At 48.7% G+C, this 21710-nt stretch overlaps 1 protein-coding gene and 1 pseudogene across 1 annotated transcript in view; both read right to left on the bottom strand.

Annotated features, from left to right (window-relative positions):
- The window catches only part of Npc1 (NPC intracellular cholesterol transporter 1), a 50836-nt gene that overhangs the window by 14023 nt on the left and 15103 nt on the right, over nt 1–21710 (bottom strand). The window contains exons 6-20 of the mRNA XM_033757411.1: nt 21010–21259; nt 19246–19319; nt 18423–18793; nt 14193–14419; nt 13481–13581; nt 10793–10895; nt 7267–7456; nt 6628–6810; nt 5998–6112; nt 4252–4379; nt 4011–4151; nt 2861–2950; nt 2334–2524; nt 1921–2036; nt 1184–1313 (exon numbers count right to left, since the gene is read on the bottom strand). Of these exons, the coding sequence (XP_033613302.1) occupies nt 1184–1313; nt 1921–2036; nt 2334–2524; nt 2861–2950; nt 4011–4151; nt 4252–4379; nt 5998–6112; nt 6628–6810; nt 7267–7456; nt 10793–10895; nt 13481–13581; nt 14193–14419; nt 18423–18793; nt 19246–19319; nt 21010–21259 (2410 nt within the window). The remainder of the gene's footprint in view (nt 1–1183; nt 1314–1920; nt 2037–2333; nt 2525–2860; nt 2951–4010; nt 4152–4251; nt 4380–5997; nt 6113–6627; nt 6811–7266; nt 7457–10792; nt 10896–13480; nt 13582–14192; nt 14420–18422; nt 18794–19245; nt 19320–21009; nt 21260–21710) is intronic.
- Nucleotides 15631–17422, bottom strand: LOC104872476 (annotated as a pseudogene).

The raw sequence follows: 21710 nt of genomic DNA, 5'->3' as shown, positions 1-21710 counted from the left end.
GGCGCCGACGCTGGTGTTGTTGCCGAGGAGGTTCACCGCCGAGCCGTAGGCGGCATGGCCCCTGAGGAAGAGCTGCTGGCTAAGCTCAGGACAGAGCCTGATAAGGGACACGGGAGCCTCACTCTGTTCTCGCCCACACTGGCTTCTCTTTACTGCTGTGTGGTGCGCGGCTGCTGGTGTCTATCTGGTTCACTGATCAAACATGTCCCGATACGGAGTTACTCGGTGCTGTTTGTAACAGGAAGCAGGGAAGGGAAGGGCTGGGCTCCAGCCAAGCCCGGCTGTCACCGGCCATGTGGGGGCCCCCAAGACAGTGGTCATCACCCTCGTACAGCTGTGTTCCCTTCCACTTGTTTTCTATAGGCAGAAGCATTCACTCTGTGAGTGAACCAAGTTGCAAGGTCCCACTTCAACTTTATTTTTAAGGGTAGACTTCCGACAGGACCTAGTGTAGGTCCCAAAACAGACACGACACATATGACTGACTGCGGTGGCTGTGAATGCTTACGAGAAACAGGTGCAGCCAGAGTCCACCTCACATGACACGGATGCTTGCTTCCACCCGCAAGAGCTCCCAGGTCGACCGAAGACCTCTAGTTAGCCTCACTGTCCCTAGACCAGATATCCTGCTGCCTGGGGCCTGAGACAGCCGGGAGCTCCTGCGGCTGGCAAGGGCCTGGTGGGCTGCACAGAATCGAGGCGCTCCCTCGTACCCTGCCACACCTGAGTGACTATCCTCTCCTCCCCTCCCACACAGCACGCATAGAACCCAGAGAGCAGCACCAAGAAACACATGGCTGCTGGACGTGGCAGTGCACACCCGTAATTCCAGCACTGTGGGAGGCTGATGCAGGAAGATCACAAGTGGAACCCAGCCTGGAGGACTTGGTGAGACTCTCTCAAAATATAAAATTAAGATAAGAGCAGGGAATGTAGCTCAGTGCAAGGCTCAGGGATGTGGAGGAGGGGCTATGACAAGTGGCCAAGCTAGGGTGAATTCCATCGAAAACCAAGTGTTCTTACAAGGTATCTTAAGTTTCTGCACTTGGACAGCCAGCCTCGAACGGAGGAGGGTAGAGAAGAGGCCCTGTTCCTGTAAAACTGCCTTAACCCAGTCGGCTCCTGGTTTTCTGCTGTGGACAGCTGAGTGGCTGCTTGTCAGGCCCAGCGCAATGGCACTCACCCTTTGCCACACTTGGGGTTAGGGTTGTCAGAAAGGAACATGGGCAGGAATCTCATGAAGTCTCCACCCTGAGGCCTCTGTTTGCCCTCCGGAGTCAGAGCCCTGCAGCGGACGCAGGCAGGGTCAACCACTGGCAGAAAGAAGCAGGGGCAATGGTTAGGGTGTGGGCTTCCAGATTTTAAAAAAATTTTAAATGAGAGATTATCTTCCTAAATCTTTCCCCCTATCTAAAAGCTTCAGCATCATGTGATTTTCACAGTCAATACATTTAGCACATAAAGATGGTTTCTGCAGAGGCAGACCACACAGTTCCTTCCCCGAGTAGGTTTTCTGCTTTGAGGGTGACCTCAACTAGTATCACGAGAGCCCAGGGCTTCCACACTTCTGTTTAGAAAATTCCAGGACAAGCTCAACACTCTTACAAAACTGTGGGGCAACAGTGACACACAAAGGACGTCGTCTCTGCGAAGCTAAGCCAGACACCACGCCAGGAGGCATCGGTGTGGTAGGAGGGGATGACAATCCCTACCCGGGAAGCAGTCCCCCGGTGGGACCTCCCGGCCACTGTGAGAATGGAGCGTGACAAGCGTCAGAGCGAGGAAAGGGACGCTAACAAAGGGACCAGACCCAGGCTGGACATGTAAACAGGCACAGACCGAGGCAAAATGCAAATGAGTTTGAAGTGATACTGCTGCAAGTTTTCAGAAAAAGCAAAGATCTGGAAAGGAGCGGAATACCCGAAGCATTGCAGAACCGGTCAGTGACGTCGTAGACTCGACAGCAGCAGGACTGCGGTTTCACCCAGTCAAAATAATCGTCAACCCAGGACGAGGGGGCAAAGCCGACCCGGGTGCTAGAGAACAGAGACGGAAAAAGTAAGTTCCCTCCACGAAGAGAAAGTCTTTAGCTCCAGCAGTTTTCCTTGAAACTTAACTTCCCTTTTGCTACCGAAGAAAAATGTTACCATTCAATGGAAAAACCCTTCCAAGTGTCTGGTAGTAAGTTAGTCCTTTGAAAGGTTTTGCTCGGGTAAAGCCAGATTTACAATATATTTTGAATAAAAACAATTTTTCCAAGAAAGTTCATCTTTGAGAGATTTCAGACCGAGGTGACTCTGGTGACAAGGGGGCCGGGGTGCGGGGGTACTGACTAGTTGTCCAGCTGGGCCGCGTTGAAAATCTGCTGCACCAGAGAGTCGTTGTCGCAGCCCATGCCGCCGCACACCATGTTCTGCCCGTGCAGGGAGGTGTAGTCGTGCCCGTCTTCCAGGACAAAGTACACAGGCGGCCCGGCGTGCAGGTAGTGACCGAGGGACCTGAAATAATCTGTGACGTAGGAGTCCTGAAAGAAAGAGCAGAGGACAGGAGGACAGTGGGTGGCAGCCGCCTCTGGCGTGGCTTTGCGATTCTCTTCCAGGCCCCCAGGGCCCCTTCTGCTTGTCCAAGGGCACTTCCCCAAGTAACCCCCTGAGACTGGCGGCTCCCACTCTGGCTGTGCCCGAAGGATAGTCTGAGGGTTCAGAGAGCATTCGGGCCACGCTGGCAGCGCACTGTGGCAGTTCTGTCGCTAGAAACTGCCCACGTGCCTGCAGCACCACGCCCACGTACAGGCTTCGGAAAGGAAAGGACGCATCCAGGGCTGAACAGGGTGAAGTTAAAAAGAAAGCAAGCATCTTACATCTGGCATTGAGAGAGACTGATCCAGTCCGATCTCTACTTTGTTCAGGACTGCAATACTGAATGAGAGAACACCCACAAATACGGCAATCTGGAGGGAAAAGTGAATAGTAAGATTGCTTAGTGTGACAGGATAGTAGCGAGTTTAAGGATAGAAGTAAAATCTGAAACACACAAAAGGCAGGGCGCTCCCCCCACTTTGTTGGCAGTGCAAGGGATCAAACCTAGCGCTTCGAGCAGGCTAGGTAAGTGCTGCACCACCGAGCTTCACCCTGTGACCCTCAAAACTGAAAAGCAAGTCTAAGAAACATCGCACTGCAATAGAGTACGGGGTAGTGGCTGAAGTCACAGTAGCCAAAGTTTAAGTTCCTGAGTTCAAATCTCGGCTCTGCCACTGAGGAGCTGAGTGATGCTGGACAAATCAGTTACTCTTGTACCTTCTACTTCCTCACTAGTCGACTACAAAAACTAGGAGATGTACAGCATGGCTCCTTGTGTGGACTAAATGGAAAATCCAGGGGTAACCTAGGTTGGAACACAGCAGCCAACTGACATTAAGTGTAAAAATGCTTTCCACTGTGATGACAAGCTAACTGATGTTCCTTAGTGCGCTGCGGGCTCTATGTGGTATATGAAGTGTGAAAAGCTGCCCAGCTGCAGGGGCCTAGGGATGAGAGATTTACTCGGGGATGTGGGTGGCAAGGGGATGGCTCTGCATGCTGACCACGGAGGAGGCTGCGGGGATCTCCGGTGAGAAGATCGGGAGCCACGCCCGGCGCTGCAACGATAGCACCTTCGGGCTCTGCGGCCTGCGCTGTAGCTCTGGCAGGATGTGGTCTAACATGGACAAGGCCCTGTGCTCGGCCCCCAGCACCAAAGTCAGTGTGATTCTGTACTGTTAATGGAAGCTGTACCTTGGGGGAAGCCAGGTGAGGAACCCCGAGCCACCTGTGCTACCTGTGAATTTACAAGGATTTCAAAATAAAAACTCAAAAATTCTAATATTGACAGTGAAGTCCTGTTAAAGACAAACCGTACTGTTTGTACGTTTGGCACATAAACAACTGCCACACTCCCTCCCTGCTGTGTGAGTTCTTACAAAGCACGGGACACATCTGGGGAGAAGAGAAAAGCCCCAGATCGGTTCATACCACGAGCGGCCGCATCCAGTCTTTCAGCAGAAGTGGGGAAAAGGAGTTCCTGAAGAAGCGGAACAGGCAGCCTTCGGAGGCCTGCATGCCTCTCCCATCATCAGCACCTCTGACACAGCAGAGGATGTCCAGCCGGTTTTTCTGAGGGAACAGAGGCCAGAGGTCACAGAAAACCCCTTCTGGCTGCTCCCCGAGCGTCTACATTCCTATCAAATGAGCTATGACCCATTTAACAACTTACCTCCTGACGCTTGATGTCCAAGCCCAAGAGACTCACGAAACAGGTGATCTGAAGGAGGAAGTCGATGAAGACCGCCATCCCCGCAAAGAGGGAGAAGGTGTGCACAGCCGGCATCACTGACAGTCCTCCTACGGGGACATGGGGCAGCGTCACTCCTCGGAGCCCGGGGGCTCCGCAAGTCCCACGTACCCAGGACACAGACACAGCGGCCTGAGCAGGCAGCTGGCTCCCACGTTTGCGGGACCGTCACGACGGAATGGGGACAGGACAGAGTCTGGAGCTCAGTTTCCCGGGTCCTGCTGTCCGACACGGTTCAACTCCACTCTCTCAGGCTCACAGGCTCGTGTGCTAATTCACACAGTGCAATGTACAGGTGCCTTCTGTAATGTGAGGGCCTGCTTCCCAGCAGCCACTGAGTCAACACTCTGTCTCCGTTTCTTACCATCACACGAGGGGGTTCCAAGTCCAAGCCACCAGGATGAGATGCAGAAACTACAAATCACAGCCCACAGGCCACTCGGAGCTTACCTGCTCCACGCTACAGCGATCCATTTTAGGATCAAAAAATACTTTTACATAACTGCTAGTCAGTATGTAACAATGAGATAGAATTTGCACAAAAATCTGAGTTCACAGCTTTGAAAACGTTATCAGGCCCTGCAACCCTGGGCTGGCTTCACATCACTGCCACTTTGGATGCAACACTCACACGTGGGTCACCCCCACCCGCACCCCCACTTTACCAAGGTCACCGCAACCTTGGCAGGGTCTCAGCTGCTGGGATCACCACACCTGCACTGGTTTTCTTATAATAGGAGTGAAGAGAAGGCACCTGTGTCCACAAAGGAAACAAGAGGGGGCCCCAGGTTTCAAAAGCACACTGCTTTGAGGAAACATGACTGAGATGCTGACTGTGTGCGTGGTGAAAGACCACTGCCTACAGCGACCCTACAACGGCCCTGCACGAGGTGAGCCGAAGAAACAAGAGGGGGCCCCAGGTTTCAAAAGCACACTGCTTTGAGGAAACGTGACTGAGATGCTGACAGTGTGTGCGTGGTGAAAGACCACTGCCTACAGCGACCCTACAACGGCCCTGCACGAGGTGAGCCGGCGGCTGTGCGGGCACTGTGGTGGGTGACCCACAGACTGTCTTCTCTGATGGAGGGATGTCAGCCAGCCTCCTCTCCTCTTTCTCCACTGCAGGGGTGGGCATGCAGCCTGGTGAAGCTACCTGGTGATGCCTCCCTAAGAAAGAAACGCAGAAGTGCTGTGTCGTGTTTGTTTTATTCTGGCTCCCTGCACTGAGCTATGAGGCAAGCACCTTGCTCTCTAATGAGGCTGCTCCCACAGGGAGCTGGGTGTAAGAGGAGGGAGACCTGCTCCGAACGTGAGGGCAGAGCTTCTCATCCCTGTGCAGCAGGAACTGCCACGTAGTGTTGTGGGTTTTGCAGCCATGCAAAGATGCCATTTTTGTACATCAGCACCCACTGTGGGCACCGAGAGTGCTGCGGGCGGAGGAGCTCCGGGCCTCTGTCATCCTGAACCACGTGTCAGCGCTGTTCTGAAACTTATCATGAGAAAGATGTAAAATGATACCCAAGGTCCTGCCACCCATTTTTCTTATGATCTACTCAGTGATACTTCCCAAGTACAGAATGAAGCTCATAGAGGGGCAAACTCAGAGCCCCAGCTCTTTCTCCCAGGCTCAACAAACTATAGGACCGGTCCAATGTAAAGCAAAGTTACCTAGGAAAAATGCTGAAGTCTCGCAGAAGGACGACAGGAACATACTAGGAGCCACTTCTCCTAGAACCCTGCCCACTTGCTGATCCAGTGTTTCTCCTTGAAGACGTTCATCTCTCTTTAAATAAAAGAAAGTTAATATGCAATATTACCACCTCTCCATAACCACGTCATCCCGTTGCTGCCTGTACTAATGATTAAAGAAGAGATTAGCAGTTGATTAGCTGGGTCACTAAATGACCTCTCCCCAACGCTAAGTCTCCTCTCCGGCAGCTGCTTCAGGGCTATGGACTGAGACACTCTGTACAGCAGTGTGCTGCGTTCCTCTTGTACCTTTTTAACGGCACTTAGAACAAATCCAGTCGATCACCCCTTTCCACTGTGCTGAGAATCACTCTCACACCAGTTGTCCCAAAGCATGTTAGCCTCAGCTGCTGTATCTATTCTACCAACTGAAGATGGGGCTGAAATTCTTAGTCCTAAAATGTCCTGGACAAATCATGATCACCACTGAGCCATGGGGCAAAGGACGCAAAGCCTCTGAAGTCAACGCCCAGGAAGGCAGAGCTGAGCAGCCCCTTGGAGGCCCCTTGCCAGGACGATGCCAAGCTCCGTGAGAAGATGGGGATGTACCTGGTAGGTCTGCACCAGGATGAAAATGTTGTCCACCCCAACAGCCAGCACCAGGAACGGGATGACTTCGATCACTATGAGGGTCAGTGGGATCCCAATGTAGCTGAAGATACCCAGGGAGCAGGCCACCGAGCTCAGCACAATCAGGATCCCCGCAATGCCAAGGGAGATTTTAGAGTCTATCTGCGAGGCAATGAACACAGAAATTGCTGGTTAGTTCCTTCTGTCCTCGTTTTCACTTCTTCACAAGAGTACATCTAATCTAGAGTTAAAGTACATCTAATCTAGAGTTAAAAGTACAAGTCCTCGGTTCAAGGTAAGACCTGAAAAAAATGTCTGGATCTTCCCTAGCAACGTATTTTGTAAGCTCACATTCTTAGGGTGACAGACTGGGCAAATTAGGGAACAATCTAGATTAAGTGAAAGAAAATTTAGTTGTAAGAGAACCCAAACAACTGGAACACAAGAAAACAGAGGCAGCAGAAATGCTACACTGAATTGACTTGCAGCGTGCTCCCGTGTCGGTCAAGAGGAGCGAGGTATGCAAGGCGGTTTTGGATCGAGTGAAGAATAAGTAGGAGCAGAATATGATGTTGCCCTGGGCACCGCCTCCCTCCCCACGCCACACCGCACACTTACCAGGAAGCTGCAGCAGCCCCGGATGTGGCCCAAGGCTAGGGAGATGTACAGAAACATGACGGCGTAGCTGATCGCAATCGTGAAGACATCGCTGTCACTTTCGCGGTTCAGCTCATCTTCGACACTCCGCTCAGCAGAGAAAGAAATGGTCAGGTTGGGATTCTTGTAGTTGCTCACAAAATTAATAAACCTGAATAGTAAGCCGAGTGTTATGTTTTAGTTAAAATGTAGCGACAGGCAGTAATGGCCTTCTTCCCCACTTTTATGGTGCAAAGACCACACTGCCCTACCCTCTACTCTGCACGAGTGTCCTACGCCAGGGCCGGGAGGGTGCGACACCTGCAGGGGAAGCCAGAGTTCTGGTCAGGCCGAATGTTCTACATGTGCTGGTGCTGGGGAACTGAACTCGGGGCCTCACACAGGCTACACAAGCATTCCACCAGGGAGCTACATCCATCCCCGGTCCTGAAGCGTGCTACCATTTAAAACAGATTTCAAGGGCCGGGGATTTAGCTCAGCGGTTCGGTGGCCTGCCTCGCGAGTGCAAGGATCTGAGTTCGATCCAGGGTACCACAAAACAACAACAACAACAACAAAAAAAACAAAAACAGATTTCAAACAAGTTTTAAAAATTGGTTGTGTTCAGCCCTTTCTGTTTTCTAAAAATGATGCCACGCAAGGATCTGAGTTCGATCCAGGGTACCACAAAAAAAAAACAACAACAAAAAAACAAAAAGAGATTTCAAACAAGTTTTAAAAATTGGTTGTGTTCAGCCCTTTCTGTTTTCTAAAAATGATGCCTAAATGAAGTATAATTTTAATGAACATATACAATGATGGTACAAAAAAAAGTGGATCTACAGAGTCAAAAAACATCTATAGAAAGTGATAAGCTGCCTCTAACATTCATATGCAACTGTAGGACCCAGAATAGTTCAAATATTCCCAAAAAAACCAGGACTCATATTTCCCAATTTCAAAATTTACTACAGTAGACCCCTGACTTATGAACTCAATTAGTTCTTGAGGGCTGGCGGTAACTCGAGTTGGTCAGTGAAGGCTCAGGCTCCTCTGCACAGCCTTCAGAGTCTCTCTCCTTACTCAGGCAGATCTAGAGACTAAGGCCAGGATTTCTCAGTGAACCCCACACAGGAGAGGATGCTGTCGTGTTCCTTCCAGAGCTCTTGAAGGGTAAATCTGTTTCTGAGACCATCTGCCAAGCACAAGTGCTTGGCATTCAGTCCGTAACTTGAGATTTTGATCATAAATTAAACCTAAAATTCTGGTTGTAACCCAAGGTATTTGCATGGAAGGCTGGTTGTAACTTGAGGGTCCACTGTACATAGCAGTAATTAAGTTTGCATGAGTACTGGCCCAAGAAGAGACATACAGACAGATCAAAGGGCCAGACAGAACTGATAGTCCTGTTCTGTTTGTGTCAGTGGTCAACTAATTGTCCAGAAGGGAAAAGAATTCCAACTTAGTACGGAAAAGAATAATCTTTCCAGCAGATGGTCTGGGACAACTGGATTGATACATGTGAAAGAATGGACTTGGATCCTAACACCCACACCAAGCATAAAAATGAATTCAAATCTCCAGGTCCTTGGATTAAGCAACGGATGTGATGCCATAAGTATGAGCAACATAAAAGAAAATTCTGACTTCATCAAAATTAGAAATTTTCATGCTTCAAACATCATCAAGAAAACAACAAAACAACCCGCAGAATGGGAGAAAATACTGGAATCATATATCTGATAAGATATCTAAACTACACAAATGATTAAGTTGATAATAAAGAATAAGAGTAGGCAAAAAATGAATAGCCATTTGTCCAAGGAACATGTACTAAGAGTCAACAAACACGAGAGATGCTTAAAACCTTTAGACATCAGGGAAATGCAAATCAAACCACAATGAGATAGAATTCACACCAAGATGGCTAGAATAAAAACGTCAGATAATAACAAGTGTTGGCAGAGGTGTAGAGAAACTGGAACCTTGCACAATGGAAAACAGTCTAGCAGTTCTTCAATGACAGGATGGTGATGGCCCATGGCCCAGCAATCTACCTCAGTATGCATAAGAGATAGGAAAGCTTTTATCTACACAGAAATTTGCATACAAGCATTTAAGCAGCATTACTTATGAGAGCCAAAAGCTAAAACCCACCCAAATGTGAATCTACCGATGAAGAGATGAACAAGATGTGGTGCATCCACCAATGGAATACCACTTGGTACAAAAAGGAAGAAAGTACTGACTGTTGCTACAGACAGTGGTGGTGGACCCACGGGCATGGAGATCCCTCTCTGTTGGCCGTGAGCCAAACGTATGAGATTTTTCTAGAGTAAAACCTCAGGTTTAATTGCAGTGTTGGCACTTCATGAGGAGTGGTTTTCGGCCCTTGTTTCTAAAAGGACGGTCATCACTGACACAGGGAAACCTTAAAATGTACTAAGTGAAGGAAACCAGATACGAGTCCACGGACGTGATTCTGGTTGCATAAGTCTAGAATGGGAGAATACAGAGAGGCAGCAAGCAGGCCAGCGGTTGTCTAGGGCTACGGATGTGAGGATAGAGATGGGAGTGAAGTGAGAAGAAAACTCTAACACTGGCTGTGTGTTGGCTGACCATCTGTGCACACACAACAGCGAAGCTGTAAACATTCAATGTGTGAGACTGGGCCCAGCTCAACAAAAGTTGTAAAAGTGCTGAGGGGTAGAAGGAGTAGGTTTTCGGCCCTTGTTTCTAAAAGGACGGTCATCACTGACACAGGGAAACCTTAAAATGCACTAAGTGAAGGAAACCAGATACGAGTCCACGGACGTGATTCTGGTTGCATAAGTCTAGAATGGGAGAATACAGAGAGGCAGCACGCAGGCCAGCGGTTGTCCAGGGCTGCGGATGTGAGGATAGGGATGGGAGTGAAGTGAGAAGGAAACTCTAACACTGGCTGTGTGCGGCTGACCATCTGTGCACACACAGCAGCGAAGCTGTAAACGTTCAATGTGTGAGACTGGGCCCAGCTCAACAAAAGTTGTAAAAGTGCTGAGGGGTAGAAGGAGTAAAGGCCCCTTCCTTTCTCTTTCTGATAGCTAGGAGTTCGAAATATAATTGACAATCTCTTGGGCCGGGCCCTTGGTCCCTTGGTATTTTTCCTAAGCACCGAGAGTATGTGCAGGATATTTATTTAAGTCATGAACTATTTATTTACCTTTCACTGGCTTTAATGGTCACATAATATTCTCACTGTACTCATCCCTTCCTAATATACACTCAGTGCGTGCTCCCAGTTTTTGCTGTTAAACACACTGTGAGGAACAGTTTTGCACACACACTGTACTCTGGCTGGTACAGTATGAACATCTAAGCCATCTGTTCACAGGTGAACTCATTTGCACATTTCTTCTCTTGCCAAGTACAGGTGAAGAAAGCACACGATGGAGATGCTCAAGTGGCTACGGAAGCACCCAGCTTCCCACACAGCAAGGCTGGTTTTTTCCACCCTGGGCCGACTCACTCTTTCTCCCAGGCCTGGGCCCGCTGGAGCTTCTTGGGATCATTGTAGTAATTATTGACAGGGAAGGTAATCACAAGGGCGGTGGCATTATTGTAGTTTTCATCTAGAAAGGAAAAATGGGACATGAAAAAGCAGACTATAACATGCAGAACATTGGAAATATACGCAGGGCAAATCTCAGCGAAGTAGCTGGCTGATTTCTCACTGCCACTGTCTTGCTGCACCCCCAAGAGCAACCAGCAGGAGGCGCTGACGTGGTTGGTGTGTAGTTCGGTCCATGAATGTAAAGTACAGCACTCTCTTGGGAGAGCAACTATTCTGAAGGACACAGTGCATGCACAGTAAGAATTTCCAATGGGGCAGAAAGGCGTTCAGTAAAAGTTCTCTCTCCTTTCCTGTTCCCTGTGCCAGTTCTCCCCAGGTTGTGATCCCGTGAATCTTTCCAGACACACCAGATGCACAAACACAAATGTATTCTTCCCCCTACTCTCTTACACAGAGTAACACTTTCTACATCTACAGACTTTGTGTTGGGAGACTGTCAGTTTTAGTACTAAAGAGTTCCTTTGTTCTTTTTCTTTCTGAACCGGGCATTGAACTCGGGTCTTTGTGCTTGTGAGGCAGGCGGTGGAACCACTGAGCTAAATCCCTGCCTCTTTGTTCTTTTTCTGATGTATAATATTTTCTAGTATAACGTGACCAACCTGCAAAGTATGGACAGTTTTGTAATTTCTTTGATGTTACACACAACATCACCACAAAGAACATCAATGTTTTTAGTATGCAAAGTACACATTTTTAGAATCAATCTTTCCAAGCATAAACACTATCAAACAACAAAACATTTCTAGGATTCCTTTGCTCTGTTTTGTTTTTGACACAGGGTCTTGCTATGCATAGGTCAAGCTGACTTTGACCTCACTATGTAGCCCAGACTGGCCTTGAACTTGCGGTGATCTTTCTGCTTCAGCCTCCAGTGCTAGGATTACAAGTGTAATTTCTAATTTTTTTCTGGTACCTGGGATTGAGCTCTGGACCTTGTGTTTGCAAAGCAGGCAGCAGCACCACTGAGCTAAATCCCCCTCTAATTTTGATAAATTCTTCCATACTGCCTGCTAAACATGCCATGCTGGTTTTGATGTCTCTATTCAATAAAATATTTACTGAGACCTACTTTGTGCCAGATGTTACTTTGGGTGCTGTGATACATCAGGGGTAAAAGAGAACAACCCTTTCCCTACTGGAGGTCAGTCTAGGAATCAGTTTACATTTCCATCCACAACAGAGAATGTCCCATGTTTTCACCAACATAGGAGGAAGACTGGCGAGAGACGCCTTCCACAACAGGTGTGAGTGTGAGCATTTCCCCATACAATTATGCCATTTGTACTGTTGCTTTTGTTAACTTTCACTTTTCCTTTGGGTTGATCTCTTTTTTTACAGAGTTTTTTACATAAAAAGGAAATTCTGGGGATTTTGTTTGTTTTTGTGAGTCAGGGTCTCGCTATGTAGTTTAGGCTGGCCTCAAATTCACAGTGATCCTCCTGCCTCAGCCTCCTGAATGTTGGGATTATGAGCACGCGCCACCAACCATGTCCAGCTAGGAAATGCTGTTAGGAATTTTTTGTTTGGGCTGGGGATTTAGCTCAGTGGTTCCACCGCGCCTGCCTTGCACGCACAAGGTCCAGAGCTTGATTGATCCCCGGTACCATTAAAAAAAAAAGAAAGCATGAATTTTTGTTCAGTTTCATGCCTGGGAGGGGGAACTGTTCTCCACACGAATTGAAACATTTTTAAGTCACAACTCATCAACCTTTCATTTTGTGGCCTGTAAGCTTTTTATTTGGCTCAAACATACCTTCTCAACTTAATCTTTTTATTTTCTTCTAGTTCTTCAACAGTGTCACTGCTTGTACTTTAATGTGATCTAACTGGAGTTAATTTTGATGGAGGAGTAAGGAAGAGGTAAGTTTAACTTTCCCCTCTGGCTGGCCAGTGGTCAGTACCATTGCATCCTTGCTATTAGAAATGGCATTTATCACATAAGACAGAGTAAACTACATACACATCACAGCTTCTCCTTTGCCCCCGAGGGAGCGGGAGAAAACCTATTTGCTCTCTTAAATGGCTGGAGAAAAGCCTGTTGAACCTGTAATTAGGCTTCAGATGCCAAAGATGTCTCAGGAATCACGCCTCTTTTTATCTGATAAACCTGTCCTGAGATGCAAGGGGAACCAGCAGCGATCAGCAAACAGCTGCTCTTCCCCCTAGAAGTGTCCCAGTTGGCCTGACGGGTTTAGAAGGCAAATCCATGAACTTCGTTTCTCTCCATCCCTCATGTTTATCCCTTCCCATTTACAGGGGTTTTGGGTCTGGGGTCCGTGGCCCCGAAAGGTTCTACAGGTGAGCCCCAAGGGTGTGAGAGCTTCTCGCCCCTGAACAGTGTGTGTGGACGTGCACAACAGGGACAGGTCCTCAGCCTCTGCCAGCTTCCCAGGTCCTGAGCATGTGTGACCTAACAGGTCAACGCAATGCAGTTCTCTCAAAGCCACCGTAAAATCCAGACCAAAAGCAGGTATGGTGCTCAGGACCCAAGGCATAGGGAAGTCAGAGCACTGCTCACTTTGTACACAATTACCCACCCCTGCTCATGACCTCGCCCACCAGGAGTGGGGGCTTCTCACTCACGATCATAACCGCCTAGCACCAGCCACGGGAACACGGGTCCTCCGAACGTCCCCAGGCAAGGGTCATGGAGCATACTCGTGTCATTCAGAGAGGAGGGAGCCCTGCCACAAACAAGGTGAGAGACGTCTTCGGTTAGAATCAGCTTCAAGACACCTCAGGTGGACATTGAGACAAACATTTTCTGCGGCTGGCTGTGTTCTAAGCACAGTGCAGGCGAGACAACTGATACCGTTTGTCATTTACCAGTGGGAGCTCGGAGTCAGGAGGCAGCAGATGCAGCCCAGGCGATCGGTGGCACACAGAGCAGAGGAGGGGACACATGACACAGGCTACCAAGAGGAGGAGACCCGTGCAGAGCTGGATTGCTACTACTTTGTGTAGGTCTCCACTCGGGGATGCGTTCCTTTTTCTTTCCTAGCACTCATCTCCACCTGCCACACACAGCACGTGCAGGTTTTTGTCAATAGGGACACATATGCCATGGCGGGCCCTTAAGGGCATGGTGCCCAGTAGTGCCATGGCCATGTTAGTTCGTGTCAATACTCTGTGATGTGTGAGTAACAAAGACATTAACAGGCTATCCCCACTGCTAAGCAACAAGGTTGTTTACTCGCTCCCTGATGGTCAAGGGCGTGAGTTCTGTAGGACCTGGGAGGGTGTAGGCAACAATAAGTGCTGAAATTCTGGCGCACACAGGAGTGACCGCACTCACCGGGTGCAGTACAGGAAGTGTGAGTGGTAGTCAGCATAGACAAAGAAGTCGTCCCCTACTTCATGGTCCAGCGACGCATGGCTATTCTGGAAGTAATTTAGCACACTAAAGATGGTGCAGTTCTTGTTATATGGTGAGAGAGGGGCCAAGCAGATGTCCTGAAGTGTCACCGTCTCATTGTTATGATGGGCAGTAATGTTTTCAATGGCTAGTTGTAAGTCGAGAATCTGAAAGATTTTAAAAATAAGCAAAGTCAGAAGCATGTCTGATCTCTTCAGATCTTTTGTGACTACTACTCTCCTGTGGGGTCAGAATAAAGAGGATTTGGAGAAAATACTTCCTAAAATAGGGAGAACAGCTGTGTATGGTGGTGCACGCCTATAATCCCAGGACTCGGGAGGCTGAGGCAGGAGGATTGCTGAAAGTTCAAGGCCACCCTGAACTACATAATGAGGCCCCTTCTCAACGAGACAAAAAAACAAAACAAAAACAGGAGAGGATAAAGGCGTGCTAGGGTAAGGCAGAATTGGGGTGGGGGTGGCAAAGGGAAACTGGGATGAAGAACCTGGTCAGAAGTGTCTAATGTGGAGCGACATCAGGACCTGAATGGATCTCACACAGGACACACTTCAGCCACAACAACAAGGCCCCAGGGAGGCTGCAGCACGCGCCCAGTCTCCCTAAGGATCTCCCCCTTGGAGACCCCACTGCCTGCCTCGCTCTGTGCCCTAACTACGTGCGAACAGCAACATTTCCACGCAGCGATCCAGTTCTGGGGTGCAGGAGACGCTTTACAATTTTGGCAGGACGTTGGCAAAAACCAATGAAGTTCTAATGAAGTCTTAGGACCATTTTGTTGTTTTTCAAGATTTCACATTTTCTTTTGAAATTTTAAGTACTTTTTTAGAAAACTGCACTGAAAGCTAAATCTCCGCCTTTGCAATAAACAAATACAGTAACAGTAGCTCACACTAAAACAAAACATACTTGTGACAGCCATTGCTTTTTTGTTTGGGAGTTTAGTTTTTCTTTCAACACAAAAACAGGACTGTGCCTACACAAAGACCTGAAATAGGCCATCTTTTCAAACAAAAAGGCAACGATTCACAAAAGACTATGAAGAGAATGTGTAACTTGTTGATAGAAATCTAACAGGGTGTGTTAAAATCAGTCACATCTAATGACACATCTGAAGTGTTCTTGTATAAAGTATCACATAAAGAAAGGAATTTATCAATGTCTAAAAAAGCGGATTTGTTCACAGACAGTCTGACAAGTTCTTGAACCCTTACAGTTGGAAGACCTTCCACTCAATAAACAGCTGAGGATCTGAACCTGATAAAGTACACTCGAGTACAAACAGCTTGTGAAGCGTAATATTTTCTTTTTCCATTAGCAGACTAACTAACGGCTGACTTGTGCACTCGGTTCACAGCCCAGGTGTGAGAGAGTTATCTTCACAGGAACTTGTGCTCCTACCCCGTTCGAGCAGATGTCTAATGGGCAGTTTTCTTCTCATTTTGTAGTAGTTTAATTTTCCAATTAGTAAAAAGAGGTAACGAGCCCCCATGGACCAAAGGGACTAGATTCATAAGCTGGGAAATTCCTCTTAACGTTTATTTTGATGTTTGGAACTCTTGATGCAACATTCTAGAGCAAGGTGCTTAGGACCTGCTGTGTCCAAGGGACTGATAAAGGAAAAGATCTATTCATTCTTTGTGATTTGATACACAGATGAAAAACCTAACACACAGTAACAGAAGTTGGTAGTTAATAAGTCACGTCCTCATCTTGCAGCACTTCCGTAAGCAGGCATCTTCAGTTTCCGGCTCTTGTAGCTTTAACACTGGGACACCAAGGATGTGTATGTCCAGGATCAGTTAAAAAGGCTATCGAAGGCTTTTCTCTTAGTTCACCCATTTTTCACTGTCGCTTGGTCCCGAGTTTGTCCAGGATTACCTTTCAGTACTCTCTGCTATAGCTCAAATGTCCTCCTGTTTTGTGGGCTGGCTGGGAGAGGGTGCTTGGGAAGGATGTGTTTGTGAGGAGGTTGTGAGTCACGGGGATGCCTCCAGGGGTAATCCCTTCCATGGCTGCAGGGAGTCTCCGGGAGCCACACATATAGCGCCTGGTGGATACCTGCATGTGGCACCACTGAGTTCAGGATGAATTTCCTGCTGGTCTATTACTGACCAAGGAGCGGATGTGATGAAGAATCTCTCACTGATGCAGTTTCGTAAGCTTTCTGGGATGAGGCCATCTCGGTGGCAGCTGCTTCCCTCATCTCTAGGGATGCTTGTTCATGCACCAGGCCGTGAGGGGAGTACAGAGATCTGGTGCGTGTTTTAGTGGACCCGGAGGAAAGCCTAAGGGCTCGGATTCACTCACACTAGTGCTGCTCCTCGTATGCTGCACTCTTTGAGGACGTGGGCTAAGGCTTTTTCAGGCTGCTGCAGGCTGCATTCACTAGGAATGCCCCTTGCCACATCTGCTTTGTAGTAAAATCACTGATGAGGCAGTGGTTATGTTCACTGAGATAGCAGTGCAAGGTCACTCCAAATCCTGTAGGGCATAGACTCCCTGCACGCCCAGGGATTGCTCTATGCCATCCTGCAAGCAGGGGTCATAAATATGGCGATGAATCCAAAGGCCTTGGCTCAAACAGCAACCTTCTTCTAAGGCCGATGAGGACCAGTATCTCTCCATGGATTCGGGCGGTTCCTGAGGCCACTGTGAGTATCTCTTCCACGCTCTGTACCCGCATCCCTTCCCGCAGTGCCTGGAACAGCCACGTGTTCTGCCAGTACAGACTGAGGATGTGGCAGAGGGTGGGATCAGCCGTCTCTTCCACAGCTGCAGATGGGATGTTGCACACGGTGATTCCCAGTGGGCCAGCAGCCTCGATGTCCACACCGTCATAGCTGCTGCCGATCTGCGTGATCTCTCAGGGCCTTGAACTTCTCCAAATCTTCCTGGTGAGGTGAGGGTGCGGTACACCATGGCACCCACGGCCTCCTTAACACTTTCTCGAGGATCTCCTTGTGTCCTGTGCGTCACGGAAGGCCACAGTGGTAGGTTCTCCAGGGCAGGCAACTCCAGGGCAGTTATGCTGTCCAGCAGTGCCACCAGGGGGCGGGGTGCTGGGGGCCGTTACTGATCCAGGGTTAGATACTGTCACAAATTCTGGTCGATCCCTGTGGATTGACTTTGTGCTCATACACAAGGGCCATTCTGTTTTTGTTTTGTTTTGTTATTTTTTTTTTTTTTGAGACAGGGTCTCACTATGTAGTTGAGACTGACCTGGAACTCACTATGTAGCCCAGGCTGGTCTTGAACTCACAGCGATCCTCCTGCCTCAGCCTCCCGAGTGCTGGGATTACAGGAATGCACCACCATGCCTGGCTATAACAGCCATTCTTAGCTGAACTTTGCAACTCTGATTCAAAAGGCAGAGCAGTCCTCTTAGAATTTAAGGCAACTTCCAGGAGTCTGTGTGCATCAGGCCACTATGAACTTCGAGTGTTTGCAGTGATCCTGTCAAATAAAATCTTCCTCCAAGTTAACTCTGCTCCTCCAGGCTGCTCTTGAGCTACCTTGAAATGACATATGCCTTCACACTTTCTTTCAAACAAGAGCAACATTTAAAGGGAAAGTCAAGTGATTATGCAGCCAATCACCCATTGAGGAAGTAGCGGTAGATCAGTCAGAGGCCCAGGTCTGCATAGCAGGTGCAGTGGACACAGGGCGCTCTAAACGCCTGTCACAGATGGGCCTTAAACAAAATGCACCTCCTGTCACCTACATGCTGGGATCCTGATCAGGCCCTGGGAAGCTCATCCTTGGACTTTGCATGGTCATGATCCAGAAGCCCCTGTCCAGGCTGCCAGGATGGCACAGGAAATCTTTCCTTTGAGTGTCTTCATATTACTCTCAGTCACCAAAGGGAGAAATTCACAGGTTCCTAAGGTGAATTCCCAATGGATACATTCTGCTCCTCTGCTCTACCAATTTCAAGAAAAAGGAAAGCCCTACTGTTGGAAATCCATTCAAGGCAGGCAGCAGGAAATTTTTCATGAAGTTCAATGCCTACCATCACCTTAAAAAGTGACTTAAAAATACCTTTGATTTTAGGCTTAAAGATTTGTAAGAGACACCAACCACTGCATTCAGCCCCAAAAACCTGGAGGGCAGAACCGGTCACTGTATAAGAGCCACACACGGTTGGCTTACCTGGTGCAAGATCTCCTTGTCAAGTGGAGGCCCAAAGGGCACATTGGCTCCGGAGGGATATGGGGAGTAGAGGTGTCTGCTGGTGTTTGGGGCCTGGATGATGAGCTGCTCCGTCCGGAAGAAGGGCCCGAAGTGTGTATCAAAGTACTCCTTCTCCAGGTGGGCCTGGCTGCTGGGGGCCGACCAGAGGTCCACCGGGTTGGTGGTGACCCGGACAAACACCAGGCCGGAAGAGCATGCGGCGATGAAGACCAGCGAGAACAAAATGACACGGCCGGGGTTTCGGACGCAGAAAGCCCCCCACTGTGTGAAGAGGCGCCTCAAACAGCCCTCGAAGGAGGCCCCTAGTGGGTCGCAGCAGGACACCTCCCCTGGAAAGGCGGGATAGGGCAGCGTTAGACCCTACTGCCCAGGCCGAGTCCAGCACCTGGCACACACTTGTGACTCTATGGGGCCTCTGTGTTCACTGCTGGGCAAGGCCACCCTTCTTGGCTGTCCACAGTGGACGCTGCCTCCTTCAGTAGGGGAAAGAGGCTCACACCTGAGCCCCTGAAAAGCAAAGCCCTCTGACCGCTCTGTGCACAGTGCTGCCTCAGCCCTGCCCTTAGCTTGCTCCACCAGTGCCTCATGGCTCCTCCTCCAGGCCTCTGTTTTGAATCACTTGGTTCTCTGTGCTGCCCTCACCCGGGCTCCAAGCTACAGAGGCCAGGGCCAGGGCCATGTCCATCTCGATCCTAGCCATGTCCTGGGCACTGGAACAGGCCATCAACGCGGTAAGGAAAGTGAGGCTCACAGGCCCAGGGACCACACTCTTGATGCCTACCTTTGTCAAAGGTGTGTGCACCGAGGGCCACATTGCTGTCGATGGGCGTGTACTCTGAGACAAAGTATCGTTTTCTGAAAAATAAAGGTGTGTAAGTGCTCCCTAGGAGACTTACCAATGAGACTGTTACCCCGACATCCCCAAATCCCATGACATGTTGCTTCCCTATCCTGTGTCTTCTTCAGGTATAACCTCCTTTCCTCTAAGTTCCCTGGGTTCTTTTACTCACAATCTCAAGAAAAACAAATTAAGAAGGCATTATTAAAAACACACATTATTAAAAGGCAACTGAACTTTGCAACTCTCACGTTTCACTTCAGTGCCTTTCAAGGCATACGATCATCCTCAGAAAGTACAGCACACCCAGTGCCCAGATTTTGTTTCCAAACACCATTCTCCAATGAAAGGCACCAGGGCTCCTTACAAAGAGATCGATTCCAGGGTGGGGTAGGGAAAACAGCAGATGAACCTGGCCATGGGAGCCTACCAGACGGCACACCCTCATGCAGAACCAGAAAAATGCGAGCAGCAGTTCAAATCATGGTGCTGGAATGCAGTCTACAGCATAAGTAAGAAGTCCATAATCAATTAGTAAATGCAGAGGAAATGAGAGAAATCCACAAGACCTTTTGGCAAACCCCATAGAATTAGGAAACCACCAATCAGCAGGGGTGGGTGACAGTTTGAGGAGAAACAAAGTATAACAGAGATATTAAAGTGTCTCTCCTCCAAAATTTTTCAACTACAAAAGAAAAATGGCAACTTCGCAGTGGAGAAACCCAGCACACCCCACCGTAACAGTGTGACAGGTTAATATCCCACAATGAGAGTCCACGTTGACATCATGGACTCCTTACCATGAAGCCCAGGACACATGGCCACATCTGGGATGTTCCAGTCAAAGCTCACATCTCAGCGTGAGAAAGCATTTCACATAAAGCCAAACCGAAGGATGTGCTGCAGAACAACTAATAGCGATCTAGAAGGTCAAGACTGTAGGCAGAGGAAGGACGAGGGGCTGCCTGCCACGGGTTAGAAGAGACTGATGAGACACAGAGTGTCTGAGACAGGGGAATCGCACGTTTGAGGCCAGCCTGGGCAACTCATCAAGATTTAATCCCAAAATAAAATGTACAAAGGCTGGAGATGTGGCTCAGTGGCAGACCGCTGGCCTAGCATGTTGAATCTCCAGTGCCACAAACAAAGCAACACAACTGCAAAAAGTGAATGTATTATGGGGTCCTGAAGCCCGACAATGGGCATGAGAGGAAAAACTGATGAAATCTGATTAAAGCCTGTGGTTCAGCTAATAATATCACATCAGGGCTGTTTCACAGTTTGATACACTAGGTGTATTGGGTGTAACATTAGAGGAAGCCAGGAAAAGGACAGACACAAACCCTGCCGTTTTTGTAACTTCTTTGGTAAATCTAAAATTATTCCAAATTAAAAGTTAACAAAGATGTATTGTCCTAAATCATAATGCAAATATCTAAAAGGACTACAGGTACTACATTTAATGAGATTCAGATCAGATGTGGCCCAAGTGATTCTCTAAAGAGTGGCTTCAAATCACACACTGTTTTGAATAAATGAGTAAAGCTAACTTCAAATGTCTAAATATCTAAATGAGACATACTTATTTACCAGCTGCAGGACATAGCTGCCAAGGGAACCCTAAAAGCTCCACTGGGGTAATATTTTGCTCTTCTTGCCCTGGATGACAGAAAGGGAAAAAAAGAAAGCAGCAAGGAAGCTGCTTACCTGTAGCACCACACTGCGAAGGACGCTCCGAAGAACACAAACAGAAACGCCATGTAGGCGACCCACATGATGACGTACATGGCGTCCCAGCCGAGGAGCCGCCAGGGGGTGGGAGGGGGCGGGGGCTGGGGCTTGGGGCCGCAGACCAAGGAGCAGTCCTGGCAGCTGCAGGGCCCCGTGACCTCATCGACAGGCTCGTCGCAGCCTCTGGTGGCATTTCTCATGGGCTCCATCCCCCTGACAGGAAGATCTACAGGAAGGATTGCATCGAATGAAGAGCCCAGTGAGAAAGCATTTCAGATATTGTATTAAATTACATTTAAACCCAGTATCAAGCACACCACCTGGAAGAGCTGGAGGTTTCTGTTTCACCTATAATCAGGTTCTGTTTTGCAATTTACTCGTGACATTGTCGACTGGATCCAGGGCTTCCTACTTGCTAGCAAATGCTCCACCACTGAGCTACACTCTCAGACCCTTTTAATAGTTTTGAGATAGGCTCTGGCTATGTTGTCCAGGCTGGCCTCAAACTTGTGATCCTACTGCCGCAGCCTGCCAAGCAGGTGGGATTACAGGTTTGTGTCACTGGCTTTGTAGTTTTAGGGGACCTCAGTGACATATGTGTGTAGGGTGCTGTCACTGATCACCCATACACCACACACCAAGGTGACTGTGTGCATGTCTGGTGGCTGAACCCAGGG

Source organism: Fukomys damarensis, unplaced genomic scaffold, assembly GCF_012274545.1.
Source record: "Fukomys damarensis isolate Sample0158 unplaced genomic scaffold, DMR_v1.0_HiC HiC_scaffold_30, whole genome shotgun sequence".
Lineage (NCBI taxonomy): Eukaryota > Metazoa > Chordata > Mammalia > Rodentia > Bathyergidae > Fukomys > Fukomys damarensis.
Note: the sequence above shows the minus strand (reverse complement) of the source record. Positions and strands in the feature narration are given on the sequence as shown.